At 39.2% G+C, this 14,899-nt stretch overlaps 1 protein-coding gene across 3 annotated transcripts; it reads left to right on the top strand.

The window, feature by feature from the left end:
- The first annotated feature begins 784 nt into the window (after nucleotides 1-784).
- Nucleotides 785-14,834, top strand: zgc:112982 (uncharacterized protein LOC503771 homolog). Of its 3 annotated transcripts, none has more exons than XM_065949019.1 (11): nucleotides 785-978; nucleotides 3,223-3,266; nucleotides 3,423-4,091; nucleotides 4,536-5,345; nucleotides 8,848-9,017; nucleotides 10,049-10,169; nucleotides 10,680-10,752; nucleotides 10,887-11,008; nucleotides 11,574-11,673; nucleotides 13,246-13,360; nucleotides 14,167-14,834. In XM_065949019.1, the coding sequence occupies exons 2-11, from the start codon at nucleotides 3,232-3,234 to the stop codon at nucleotides 14,178-14,180; spliced, it is 2,229 nt and encodes a 742-aa protein (XP_065805091.1). In that variant the 5' UTR covers nucleotides 785-978; nucleotides 3,223-3,231; the 3' UTR covers nucleotides 14,181-14,834. The 3 variants fall into 3 exon arrangements, with proteins under 3 accessions (XP_065805091.1, XP_020516853.2, XP_065805092.1); XM_020661197.3 differs by having other exon boundaries at nucleotides 3,420-4,091; XM_065949020.1 differs by lacking the exon at nucleotides 3,223-3,266 and having other exon boundaries at nucleotides 3,420-4,091.
- Nucleotides 14,835-14,899: the final 65 nt, after the last annotated feature.

Below are 14,899 nucleotides of genomic sequence, written 5' to 3'. Positions count from 1 at the left end.
ACATCAGCTCCCTGCCCAGAAACGTCCCAAGTCAACCAAAACAAAACAAAACGTGAATATCCAGGCAGTATCCATAAGTATTTGTTTTAGTCTATATTTTATTTTTAAATACAAAAAACTACTGACTCTACTTCTAAGATTTAAAGTAAAATATGGTTATAATCGCTTACGTTTAGTTTGGACCATCATTTTATGTTTAATGAGGAGCACCCCCCCTTTCCCCCCTTATGTGCGGCATTGCTTAAACTCAATATACCGACTATAATACTTTATAATATTTATAAGAACTTCGATTTTTTTAGTTTATCGATGCTGAAAATTGTGCGTAATAAAACACCAAATGAAAAAGCCCAATGGCCAGTATTGTAAAAGCACATATGAAGACATTTTGCAATTTATTTTTTATTAAAAAATTAATTATTTTTATTTTTAATAATTTTATCCCCTTTTCCTGTTTTCTTGAGCTGCTGTAATACAAAAATTTCCCCCATGGCGAATCAATAAAGTTTATCTTTATCTTTAAATATTATAATAAGGGAGAAAGATGGTTAATGGGGTAGGTGAGTTATATCCTGAGGACTGATGTTAGTGCTGCAACCTTATATTCTGTAGGCCTTACTTGACATTCAGTTTTAACTTTTTTTTTTTTTACTGTAGCATGGACGATTACACAATCAAAGCTGGCTCAATATACTACATTTTTAATGTTGACCTGTGGGCTTTACAACAAGTACTTTTATTCTGAAAACACGGGCCGGAAGTGCCGAATCGGTGCCTAATAGTGGTCTTAGAAACGTTCACATTTTTAAGTCAACACAGCCATTTTCTTGCAGAATTGTAAACGGAGCACGACATATTTACCTAGCTGTTAGATGTTAGAGAGGTTGTCTTATTTATTTCTTATTTACAAACGGTTATATTTCGGTTTTTAGGCCGGTAGCTAATCTCGCGGTGCCCTGACGCGTGCTTCATCCGAAGGTAAGACAAGCTGCGTAACGTTAGCTCGTTAGCTTTAGCATTAATCCTTAAGTGGATATGATAAGGTTTTTATGATATATAAAACAATACTGTCATTGACGAACTACACGATGTCAGAGTATTCAGAGTAACCCTACACTACTTGAAGAAAAGGCTTTTATTCGCTTGTGTGCTCTCTAAACTTCCTGCTAAAAAAAGACCGAAAGTCACAACATGAGGTCATGAGGTGTGTGTCAGCCTGCAGGAGGTTTATCTGTACACTGTTATTAAGAGATATAAAGTATAAGGTTTTCATTTTTTAATAATTACATATATTTCAATGGCATCTATTTTATAATACAGGTGCTCAGGGGAGAATAAATCAATCACAAAATGCTCACAAACTCCCTCACACTGACTAGATTACATTATGCAGGTGTAGACATCGTTTGATATTGTTTGTTTTTAATAGTATCATATTATATTGACGTTTATGAATTAATTAAACGTAATGCCAATTCACAACAAATGTTATCTCAAGATACTAAACTAAAAGACCAGGTCCATGAAGTACTCAACCACAGAGACAAGGTTAATATTGTGAATGAAAAATAATGTAAAAACAATTTGTTACTCCTTCTAAACTCCATAGGATGGGCATACTGGCCAATAATTTATGTTGGAAGTGTCAGATAGAACCAGGAACATTTTTCACACACACTTGTAAACCCATTTTGGGACCAAGTCATGGAACACATAGGGAAGGGGTTGGGTATGACAATACCTAAATCACCAAGGATTTGCCTGTTAGGGGATCAAACTGAATTGACCAAAGTATCGAAATATGACCTTGTTGTGATAAACGTTGGGGTCGTAACGGCCGCACGATTGATCCTTAGATTATGGAAAAGTACGTCTCCCCCCCCCCCCCCACAATTTAAGCAATGGATGGAACTTATGTCAGATACTGTGTCAATAATGAAGGTGAGAACTTCCAGAGGTTATGGGGCCACTTTTTTGCTTGTACATGTAGTACCATTGGTGCATTGTAAAAATAAAGATGTGGCACTGTGTATACTGTGGTTACGGAATTGTTATTTTGGTTCCAATTACGTACTCCGTTGTTATGGGACTTTGGGCGTACTATTGTACAACAACAATGCTGTCTGTTTTGTTTGTTGAATAAAATAAATAAATTAAAAATTTGAGTTACAAAAAAAAAAAAAAAATTTGTTAACTGAAACTAAGATAAAAACAAGGCTTTATCAAACAACGATAACTAACTAAACTGTATTGTGTTTACAAAACTAACTAAAAAATAATTATAGAGACGTAGTTTTCGCCTGGGACACAAGCATGAAGCATACTGTGAGTTATAGCTAATATGCACTGTATTTTTTTCTGTATGTTGCAATTCAGATCATTCCCACAATATTGAATGATGTTATCGCGCATCGCAGATTTTTCTCATATTGTGCAGGCCTAGTTCTGCAAAAGTTTTTTTTAAAATGTCCCATTATTCAGTGAACAATTATTATTACAGTTATCAATTATTATGAACCAAAATTAAAAGAAACAGAAGACATTTCTCTGAAATATTGTGTAATAATGTGGTCAAATACAATTTTGTAGTTATTCACAGTTTTGAAATCTTTATTGTTATACTGATATTCTGGTTCAACCCTAGTTAAGACATTTAATATGCAAACAAATTATCTGGTGACTATTATGATCCACTATACAGTAGAACAAACCCTTAAAAAATTGTCAAATAAATTAAAACTTACATAGGTGATTCTAAATGAAAGATGAAACAGTCAGAAAATCATTTACTTTTATTGCTTGATGTGAATCAGCAGAAATCCCTCAGCCCTTTTATATGTCAATTTTAAGATCATTGTGAGTAAGTGAATAGCCATGTATGCCGGTAAAATAACCACAGTCTTGTAGCAGGTGGTTGGGCAGGTTTTTTCTTTTGAATACTAGAGTTTGTCTCCAAACTAGGTTGCAACTGGTGTTTGCTGAGTATAACCCTAACCCATCAAGAATAGTTAAGATTAATTTATTAAAACAGATGTTATCTATCATGAAAATATGAATGAACTTAATCTAATAATTGGTACATTGAGGTGACTTTTGGCATACTCTGGTCCTTGTTTACAGTTTAGTTAAGTATAGTTTATATTTTGTAAAACGATGATTTCTCCTAACATCGTCATAAGATTAAGTTGATATGATCATATAAAAGCTCTTCTTTGCTTATAGGTTGACAAAATGTCAAGACCACGTTCTCGATCGCCACATTACAGGTAAAACTTTGCTGTTTTAAAAATGCGATCATCCTAATTCTATCCTCAAGTACAAAACAATGTTTCTATGTTTTGCTTTGGATGTTTTTTTTTTGTTTTTATGTAGAAGCTGATACATCTTGAGGTGACATGAGTCTAATATTTTTTTCTCAGGAGGTTCCCATGGGACGAACCTGACTTTGATCCTTACAAAGTTGTTGCAGAACTGGGCGGAGATCAGATGGACCGGAGACACCACCACCACCCCAGAGGAGCTCCTGAAGAACGCTGGAACTATGTCAGGGAAGACATGCACCCTGAAGACCAGAGAAGATCTTCTCCTTTCCAGGATGACCGCCAGTTTGGGCATCAGCGTCATTCAAACCAGGAGGAGTTTTATCGCAGGAGGCCATCACCTCAACATGATATGCTGGGATATGAGGAAAGAAGGCTTTCCCCCATACATGATGGAGGAGAAGATGGAGCAAGACGCATAGGAGGGTTTAGAGAAGCATACCCAAACTTTGAAAACAGCGGGAGGTCGCCCAACTCACCTCCAAGGTTCAAGAGGGAAAGATTGCCGCTGACACCAAGATCCGATTCAGACCACCAGCAGAGAGAGCCCGGTGGCTGGAGGAGGGAGGGGCAGGGTAGAGGTCGAGGAAGGTTCAGAGACCCCAGCCCCAGTGCTAGGTCAGATGACCAAAGAGGAGGAACAGGAAGGGAAAGAGGAAGGAGGAACACACAGAGTCTAATTAGAGAAAGACAATGGGAAGATCCACATCAAGAGAGGAACCCACACTTTAAAAGGCAAAGAAGAGAAATGGATGACACCAATAACTCTGGGTAAATTTTAAGCCAAATGCTTTGCAGCACTGTCGCAGTGAAAAAAGGAAACGAAGAATGCAGAAGATTCTCATCTTTCTTTTTTTCTATTGTGCAAAATCCTTCCCTGTTATTCATCATGATTTATTTTTTCTATAACACAAAATAATCCTACAAATATTGCATGGCTTACATTTTCCTTGCGTTGCAATTTCTTCTAACACCTGAAAATATCTGGATGTTTTATGTTGAAGTTAGTCATGTTGTGAATTTATATTGCGCTTTTATTTGCAAAGGTTGTTTTTTTAAGTGCTTTTTACCTTGTGAGTAGGTAAGTCAGATATTCTATATAGTGTTAAATAATTCCAAAGCTAATTTTAACTGTAAGGTTAGAACCAGGTGTAAAGAGTTGACAAATGCATGAACAGCTGTTGAACAGTGTCACCTCCTCTTATGCCATCACAGGTACAGGAATGAGGAGCACTTTGGGGAACAGCGTCACTCGATGGACTCACCCAGAGATGGGTTTCAAAGAGAACGTCAGGGGAACCTCCCCCGTGGAGACGGTCGACACTCAGGGCCACTCATTATTGAGCATGATCATGGTATCACAGACAGAAGAGACCCGTCCCCATGGGAAAAATTTGAGGATCGTAGAGATCTGGACCCTGGCCTTGACCGCCAGAGAAGTCCGTGTCCAACAGGATTCTCTCAGGAGCGTTTCAGGGCATCAGAGAGTAGGTTGCAAGATCGGGACACAAGACCACATTTCCTCCAAGATAATAGAAGGGATTCCAGCTATCATGGCAGTGCAAGGACCCCTGAAAAAAGACCAAGCCCTGTAAATTATGGAAGTCGAGATAGTACTATGAACCATAGGGGGAGGGGCGCCTTTCGTCCAGCAAGAGGACGTGCCAGCCGTGGCCAGTTTGGAAGGACTGGACTGCCTAGAAATCAACCACACCTACAGCATTCCTTCCAGGTAGATCAAGATAACCGAAATGAAGGGCCAAGACAACGGTCCCAACCTTTCAGGGGAGATTATGAGGATCCCATTAAGCAGGAGCCCAACTGGGCAGAAGAGGATGGACCTCCCGGATGGAAAGCAGACAGGTCTGGAAGTCTGGATCGAAGCCCAGTGACCATTGATCTGGACCCTAAAATGCCCCGTCAGAGGTTACGTGAATGGAATAAACAGAAAACCAAAAACATGGCGGTTGCGGAGGAAACGCTAACGATCAAAGTGGATATGAGCCAACCCGTGAATAAAAACAGGTAGAGTATTTTTTTTCATCAAATTATCAATGGTGAGAGGTGAAAGTTCACACTTTTCTTTTGATGCACATGGTAAGCTGCGGAAAGAGTTAAAATAAACCTTGTGGATATTGGGAACTTGTTAAAAAAGGAAAGATTTTTGCAGGACACAAGATGTGTTTTTAGCTCAACTGGAATTTGTTGCAGTTTGGAGAATACTGCCAAAACCCCTGCTTTAAATGTTTCTCCTCATGGACACTGCAAATCAATACAGATCCAAATGTCTTTGAAGAATATTGACTGTTAATTGTATGATCAGATGGACTCAAAGAAGACTCTCAAGTTGCCCTCTGATAGAAGTTGTGGACAGAAGCCAAGAAGAGACACACTGCTTTCACTCGTACTTTTACTGAAGAAAACCAGTAAAAGGAGCTTCTACCTCCTGAAGGAAACAAACTACAGTTAACATTCATTTACTGAGGAGCCTTGGGGGCCTTCATGTAAGTCACTATGCCATAAAACAAGCTGAAATCAAATGGGAGTCCAGTTGCATCACATTCTACTCAAAGAACAGGGGATACTCACCAATCACCTGGAAACTTGTCGCGAAGTATATTTCTGCTTTCATTTAGTGACTTGCAAGTCACAGTTTTATTGGAGCAAAGGTGAAATTGGCATATCTGTGGATCTGGTACTCAGTCACCAAGTCAATTGTCCAGAAGCAGGCAACTGACTTAGGGCACGGATTAACTTCTCCTAGGATCATCTGGTTGAAAATCAAAGAAAACAAGGGCTTCTGAGGATTAGCTGGTCATATTCATGGTTGTAAAGTGAACTCTGGTGAACCTGATAATCAATTAGTATGTTTCACCAAATGTACGGATTACTTCTGGGATCAATCTAAAAGTCTTACAAAGCTGAGAGGCTGACGCAAGAGGCCACAAACGAGGTGATTCTGCAGGATTAAGAAACCAAGCTTGCAGACACAATCTGATTTTCACCAATGGCCATTCAATATGCTGATTTGTCCACAAAGATTACCAAAGAAGCAAGAGCAAGATTTTCTAGGAATTGCACCCTTACCCTACCAGTATGGTTTCCCTGAAGCAAAAAGCATTTTGATAACATTATGGAACCAGGTATTGATCAGTTGTTGTTGATTTTCCCCTAAACGCTGTATGGATGGATGTTGCTGACATCACAAGGTCAAGGTCTGGACAGGCAACAAAGAAACTTCAACATGCCAACAAAGCTCCCAGTATATGGTTGGTCTCTCCAGAAGGAAGCCTCTAGATGGGTGGATTTAAATAGTTGGCATTCAGGATTCTCTGACGCCATTGAAGAAACTTCAGTTGGTGTCTCTTGCATCAGGAAAGGTCAAACCGACATCGCTGAAATGAAGATGACATTTTTGGACATTGGTCCTGTTTTCAGGAGGGATACTAAACAATGGTGGAAAAGAAAAAAGGTTCTCCATGATAACAAAGTTTTCTATACTTTTTTACCAATATGCAACTTTGATTACATTTAGAGAAAGCACTAAAATGATTCTGGACACTAAAAAAAGAAACAAGTTATTAAATGAAGAACATAGCAAGCACCAAGTGATCTGTCATAAAGGAGAAAGTCAAGACATTTGACAAGATGAGCTCCATCTCCAGCTGTTGGTCCACATGGCAATTTCATGTTCCAAAATGAAAAGGACTTTCATACAGTGACGACCTATGTACTACGAGGGAGAGGAGACAATCACATCAGCTATGGTCTGATGATGTTCCGTCGTAATTCCACCACCTGTGAGGATGAGCCAGGATAACTTGTGCCCTTGCATGGCCAGATACTGGTTGTGAAGTGGGATGCATTTTGGAAATTGTGTCAAAGCAACTTTTGCAAGTTCAGACAAACTTGATCATCTTAAGGACTGCTGTCTATGTCCGTCTTGCTTACAGGATCTGACGAAGGAAAATATCTCCTACAGCTGATTCTTCCAAAGAACAGCACCAGTGAACCGCGGTTTAAAGAGGAAAATGAAGCCATGAATGTAAACATTGCCTATGTTAAAAGGAGAAACCAAAGCCCATTATTTTATGTGGGATGCCAAGAACATGTATATCTATCACTACTGGAAAAAAAGCAAGTGGAGGAAAACAAAGATGATTATCATGAAAATAAATTGGGAAATTACAGCCTAATGATGGAAAGAGAAACCAAAGCCAAGAAAAATAAAATCAATCAAGAAGTTGAAGTCTTGAACAAAAATACTGCCAGTTTAAAAGTGAGACATTGGAGTAACACTGGGGTGCAAAAGAAGCATTGATGAAGAGTATAAGTGTGGAAAGATGAGAATTTGCAGCGTCATTATTTGTCGGACAAGAAGTAATCAAAGCCATGAAGAAAAATGCCAAAAATTGAGGACATTGAAGCACCATCAATGACGTTTAAAGCAAGAAAATGAAGTCATGACATTTCAACCATCTGGAAAATAGACCAGGGCAAGAGGAGGAAGGGACATCAACATCAGTATTGTTGAAAGGATGAAATTAAACTGCCTTTTCAAATGACCAAGAAGCAAGATGGGATATTAAAGTCTGCAATATTTAGTACGGAGACATTGAAGCGTTGTCAAGGCTGCTTTATGAAGAAATTGGTCTCATGACAAATACCCTGGATTCTGCACAAAAGAAATAAAAGTTAAGCTGGTGAAACTGGGGCAAGTTTGAAGAACGCCATCAGTGATCAGAAGCTGACGAATAAGGCTATTAAAAAGTCAACGGTAATCAACTGCGGGAGTCGTATAACATGGCTGGATTCCAGCACAATGGCTGGAATATGTCTGATGACCTGACAACCAATGTGATTCATGATTCCTATTTGAAGAATTAATCAACCAAGATAATAAGTGTGAACTTTCACCCAACCTTCAACTGACCTTTAGCTTGAGTTTATTTCCTTGAAAAACACCCATGAAAATATTTTTAAAAACTATTATTCAGTGTACCTTAACGGGTGAATATCGCCTTTTTCAGTCAACATTCAGGGCGTATTTATTTTAAATATTCTCATCTGTGGAACTTTTTGGTAAGTTTGTTGGGTAAGGTAAAGATGTTTCTATTCTACTTCTTTTTCCAGATGTAAGATCAACGTGATCATTTTTTTAAACAAATACCTACTTTGTCTAAATATACAATTGAACATAAAATGATCTGTTAATTAAGTTAATTATTTTTTTAGTCGCTTATAAAACTGACAAAAAGGGTTTGTTTTTGTCTGACCAACCTGATTCTCAAACATAGAAACTGTCAGCCTTCTTACAACACTGCACAGCATCAAACCATTATAAATATCACCTTAAAGTTCATGCAGTGTTTAATTCCATTTAATAATAATCATAGGAGGCAGTAAAAGCTATTTTTGTATATGATTTGGGGACACCAAAGCAAGAATTCCATGAAATGTGACCTCTAATCAGGTGCTCACATTCATGGATACCACTTTATATTTCATTGTTCCTTTTCTCCTGCAGCCTGCTGTGTTACTCCTCAGACAGACAGCTCTCTTTAGACCTGGTAAACGTTGGTCGCCAGCGTCTGGACTTTCTGCCCATGCTGGAGCACTCTGGGACGTACAGAGAAACAGCAGTGCATACTGGGACTTTTGCCCAGGAAATCATCACACTAGTGCACAGCGTCAAAGGTCAGCACTGCATTCACAAAACACTTCAGAATTTACCTTGATTTTTTATATTATCATCCAAACATTTGAAACAATTCAGATGTGATTTTATTTTAGAAAGGTTTCTGGTGAAAGAGAAGATTGTCATAATGTTGTGAAAGGTTTTATATTAAATTCAAGGAAGTAGACCCCAGGATTGTGGGGTGCTGGTGGCTTAGTGGGCAGCGCACGTACCCCATGTACGGAGGCTGCACTCCTCAAGGCGGGCGGCCCGGGTTTGAATCCCACGTGTGGCTCATTCCCTGCAAGTCACTCCCCACTCTCTCTCTTCAGATTTCTGACTCTATTCATTGTCCTATCTCTGAATAAAGGCATAAAAAGCACCAAGGTAAACCTTTAAAATAAAACAGTGTTTTCTGCACTTTTATATAAAAAAATGATGATTTAAGCCGTCAAATTATAAAGTACTGCAAATATAAAAAACAACTAAATTTAAAGAAATTGAATATGTCAAAAACGAAGACCTTGACTGAATTATCAGTTGATTTACAAGTTTAACAGCCAATTCAGATTGCAGAGTGTCCTCCATAGATTCTAATTTCAGAAAGGCGCTAGGCTCACTTTTACACTAAATTCTCTTGGGTCTTCAGAGGAGGTTGTGGGGCGCTGGTGGTGCAGCGGTTAGTGCGTGTGCCCCATGTATGGGAGCTGTAGTCTTCCAAGCAGGTGGCCCAGGTTCAAGTCTGACCTGTGGCCCCTTTCCTGCATGTCATTCCCCACTCTCTCTCTCCCTGATTTCCAACTCTATCCACTGTCCTATCTCTCAAATAAAGGCACAAAAAGCCCAAAAATAAATCTTAAAAAAAAAAAAAAAAGATTCAGAGGAGGTTATGAAACTTTTAAATGAGGATCAACATCAATATTTAGGGCACTGGGTTCCTGCCATTCTTCAGTTTTGAACTGTTCATGTGTTGCTTTTAATTTGTTGCATAATGTTTTAAACATGCCATGACAGTTGAAGTTGTTAAAGTGTGTTTGCTCTGCCTTCACAGAGCTGTATTTCAGAGGGGATGGGGTCACCCTGAATGAGCGTTTCTCAGCTCCTCAAAAAGGCGGATACCTCGAGGAAGAGACGGAGGAGCTGACGCTGGATGAGAGGTTCAGTTCAAACAGGTACTTACCATGTTCACTAACTGGATTCTTTCTGTTGATTTTTTTTAAAAGTGGAGCCAATTAAAGTTTTCTCCCGTGTTACACAAGTCTAAAAACAAAATTTTCAATGACAGTTGTTGATATTAATAATGCGCAACTTTCTCCACTCGTGTAAAACACGTGATGCGAACAATCTCTGTTAAGTGAGAAAAGTGAAAGAAAATCAAAAGTTTTCCTGTCGACACTGCAAGGGCCTCTGAACTGAAATGTCTACGTGAGCAACCGAAAGGAAAATAAAAACAGTTTCGCAGTAAAAACGTCACGTCACACTATTTCGCACACTTAATCACTCGAGGGCCGTTTGAACACTCAAATTTTGTACTTTGAATAACATCATTTACTATTTGTAAATCTCTATCTTGTGGTTGCTTTCTAAACATATATTTTTACTGTTATTTTCTCCCTGGAGGAGTGTTCTATGTTGTGAAAATAAATGTACTTCTCTTATCTTTCATGCTTTGCTCCTCGCAGAGGTTTCAGTTTGAACATGAACTCGCTGCTCGATGACAACGAGCCTCTGTTCTCCAGGCTGGGATCCCTGCCGGTAAATATACAGAACTTTTTCTCTAAAACTCTTTTTACGTCCTGAAATCCCTGCAAACCATGGAGACTGGATAGATACAGTAGATATGCTTTTTTTTTTTTTTTAAATTGATGTTTTTGAATATGTTATGACAGCCTGCGCGAGGCCCGGGGGACCTGAGGCACGACCTGGAGAGGAGGAGGCAGGAGAGGCTGGAGGGGGTCAAAGTTACAATATTAGGAAACAATTTGTCACAGAGCCCCCAAGGACCAGTCAGGTGAGATTATTGTCAATAAGAAGTATTTCATGTGTGAAATCTACCAACCATTTTCATATTTTACCAGCATTTGTTGCCAGCATTTAAATACTGTTCATAAAATCTATCAAGGAATGCTTTTATTTCCTCATAAAATAGATGGAATTCACAAAGTAATCAAAGGATTATATATATATATATATATATATATATATATATATATACAGTGAAATGATTTTAGACAAGCTCACATGCTGATATAATCTTAAATTTCAAAATCATAATGTTTTAAGTCATGTAGCTAAAATGATACTAAATGAGTGTCCTCTAAATGTATCCAAGCTTATACGACCACCAATATATTGTTATTTGTTCCTAAAACAAGTCGGTGAGAATCAGAAATCTGTCAAATAAAATTATAACAAATACTGCAACAACCGATTTCAGATTATTATAACCTTCGCCTGAACAGAATAATCAGCTGCAAAAGTTTTGTGGGAACACTGACATTGAATATGTTGACGTGATGTTATTTTTGTCTTGTTTTCTAAATCAGTTTTGTATAAATTTTGTCTGTTTCTGTTAGTGAGCCGGGTGCAGAGTACAATGACGATGAGGATCAGCTGGAGGACGAGGAATTCTTAGACTGGCCTGAGGAGCAGAGTAGGAGTCGAGAAGGAAACATGGTGAGCTTGAGGGCGAAGTGTGATTGTCCCCCCTCCCCAGCTGGCCTACACTCGCATTGCTTCAGCCCCAACCGGGCCTGAGCATGGTTACCTCTTGCTTTGCTGCCGGAGCGCACAGGAATGGGTCTTCTGGGCTTTTTACTCCAAGTTAGGAAATAAAATATTTCCAGTTGGCATTATCCAGTTAAAATTTGAAGCCATTTTTTTTATTACCAGTACTTTTGAGTGAAAGTCATGCAAGAGAGACGATCAGACACATATAATGGTGAGTCGTTGTTTCGACATTTAAAGTGGCTTGACTGATTCATGACGTCAACTCATGCAGTAAGTAACATGGAAACAAAACATTCCACCTTAAATTTCCAGTAGTTGTTAAATAGCGGCTGTAGACTGTATGACAACGTCACAATGAACTTTGTCTTGTCTAATAACGAAGAATAGCACAGAGAAACATGACTGCCACTAATGATGTGTTGTGGCTTATTCTGAGTTGTTTTGCTTAGATACATCCTGTAGGAGCGGATTATCAGGATAATATGTGGTGTTTGTGTGAAGGATCTCACAGGGTGATTGGCTGTTATCTATATGAGGTAGGAGCCTTGGTTACTGCTCAGGTGTTCCACCCGGAAGGAAAAACAGTTTTTTGACCACTAAGCAGTTGCATGCATGCAAGAGTTACAAGCGGGTGGTTTTTGGTATGGAAATATGGACATGTGGGGCCGGACATAGAATAAATTTGACTTGGGCTTTTAATTCATCTGACAAGGTAACGTTAGCGGGTCAATTAGTTAATCCAGGTGCAGCGCCTTAGTGGCTTCAAGTGTCAACTTAGCCTCTACACAGCCATTAAACACTCCTGCATTTCTCTATAATGCAAGGCAAGTATTGATTATACATAATGTCCACATTGCAGTCCTGTGCTTCTTGTGCATGAACAACAATCATGCCAAAGCCCGCCTCTTCCAACACACTAGTGAAACAAACTGGACTTGGGGGTCAAGCGTGCTTGGGCACGGTACAGATGGCCTAGTGTGAGTGCAACCTAAGACTCAGCTGTCAGTGGAGTTTGACTTTTTCCCCTTTTAGTCATGTGACATTGTTATGGACACATTCGCAAGGAACTAGGTCACAGGTTTCCTCGGGGCATTTGCCTGCACCTGTGATGTTCTCCCTCAGCTGATGGCTGACGAGAATTAGATGGGATGGGGGGGCTATATGAGGGAGGTTGGGGGTTTCCTGCTCAGTTGGTTGTGTGTCTCCAGGGAGTCAACACCATCAGTTGGAAATTGAAGTTAGTGTGTTTGAAGTCTATGTCCACTGACTCCAACCTTCTCTTTTGTTTGCCTCCAATTTTTTGTTTGTCTTAAGTTTTGAATCAGTGGTTGGCTGTGGGGGGCTTTGTTCCTTTCACCACCTTTCAGAAACACTTTATTTTCCCTTTGTGACAAGTGCATTGTTTTGTTAGTTCCTCAACTTGCAAACCCTGTCAACCAGGTTTTATTTCTGGGGGAATGTAACAGACATAACATGTAGAAGTCACAATGGATCATTAGAATTTCTCTCATTCTTTAGGGAACAAGGAGAGGCGCCCCCTTCAGGCAGAACAACGGCCCCCAACGCAAGAATAATCGCTTCGGCAGCCGGCTTGGACAAATTAGACGACAGAACTACCGTAACAGCCCTGCAGGTAAACACCCTGAATCAAGCCACCTAAAGTTTTTATAATCAATTGTTTTCAATCCACAACTCATCAAATCCTACATCCTGGTCACTATGAAGCTTTGAAGCGAGTTTCAGCTTATTGCTTAACTGTCAAACCAGAACTTTGGGTTCACTCTGCAAGCTGTGAAATCTCACTGTAAAGTCAAAATGATAACAGGATGAGATTTTAATTCTGTTTAACGATGGTGTTGGCTCTTAATGTAAAACAAAATTTTTAAACACGATTATTTTTGGTGCTTTTTGCCTGGTATTAGGGATGTAATTAAAAAAAAAACAGGGAAATGTAAATCATAGGTGAACAAAAATGTTGCATATGATAAACAGTGTTTTAAACTGATGGTTCACCCTCATCTTTATTTAGTGTTTTTATCATTCTAAGCTACTGACCAGAAATTAGTCAGAAAATCGTCTCCACACCGTCAGCTCTGTTCATGCTGCGACTCTCTCGGGCTCAGAGTGACACATTTAGCCAGATATGTCCCACGCCGACCTCTGTTTGCTCCCGTTGTGTAACAGCCCTCCTGCGCTTTCCTGGCAGCTTCTCAGTGAGGTCGAAGAGGAGTGGAAATGTTCCCTCTGACCCGCTGACTGGTTACTGTATTTAAGGATGTTTCACCGGCTCCTTTAAACGGCCTGAGCTGCTGAAATCCCATCTTCTCCCATCCCTCCTCTTTCTCCTTTCACACGGCCCAAGACTTCTTTTATTGTTTTCTACTCTGACCTAAATATCTCTGACCTCTGCGCTGTATCTCTTTTCTTTACCACTCACAGGTCCCAGCTGGTGATTGGACGTTGGAAAGTATCCGGTTCGGATTTCTGCTCATTTGTTGACAACTTTTAATAAACAACAGATTTAAAGGAAGTATTTCCTTCTTTTTTGAGCCAAATTGTGCCCGTGTTGATGTCCATCAACAGCACAATGAATAAGACTTTGAAGGAGTGTCTGCTGTGTTTTCCAGCAAAGTGAGACAGAGTGAAATTTTTAATTAACTTGAATATGAAATATTGATACCTGAGTGATTTATGTCCTGCTCACACCTGTTCTGTCCCTCCATCTTTGTTTATTTGTGTCTTTCTGTTGATTAATGTCTATAATTTCACTTCTAACACTTTGTCTATTTGGATGTGAGGTCCTGATTATAAACTTTGAAGTGTTTTTATCAGACGGCCGAGTTTATCAGGATAAGGATACTTCCAGTGTCTGCAACTGAAATGAAATTCACTCCTTGACTTAAAATGACAGATGTTATTTATTTAATCATCAGGTCATTAAACGTGACCAGGACTGTTATTAATCACCTCCTTACTTTGTCTTGATTCCTGCTCTTATTCCCTTTTGTCTCAGTTTTACTAAGCCTGTAATTTCAGTGTTATGCCACCTTGTTTTCAAAGACACGGCGCGACAGCATTATTGAACAAATTAAACTTTTGTTGTTTGATTTTGTGAGAGTCCTTTGTGTTTTGAAAATCATACCTGTCACTAATTGGTACGTTGACTTTTTTC

Source organism: Labrus bergylta, chromosome 20 (assembly GCF_963930695.1).
Source record: "Labrus bergylta chromosome 20, fLabBer1.1, whole genome shotgun sequence".
NCBI classification, from domain to species: Eukaryota; Metazoa; Chordata; class Actinopteri; order Labriformes; family Labridae; genus Labrus; species Labrus bergylta.
This window is presented reverse-complemented; position numbering and strand designations above follow the sequence as displayed.

What these genes read in the sequence shown, in the direction of transcription:
- zgc:112982 (XM_020661197.3), top strand. Translation starts at nt 3,232, where the DNA reads ATGTCAAGACCACGTTCTCGATCGCCACATTACAG. An exon ending in CCAGGCTGGGATCCCTGCCG is followed by an intron (nt 10,753 to 10,886) that starts GTAAATATACAG and finishes ATGTTATGACAG; the next exon opens with CCTGCGCGAGGCCCGGGGGA. An exon ending in GGAGTCGAGAAGGAAACATG is followed by an intron (nt 11,674 to 13,245) that starts GTGAGCTTGAGG and finishes CTCATTCTTTAG; the next exon opens with GGAACAAGGAGAGGCGCCCC.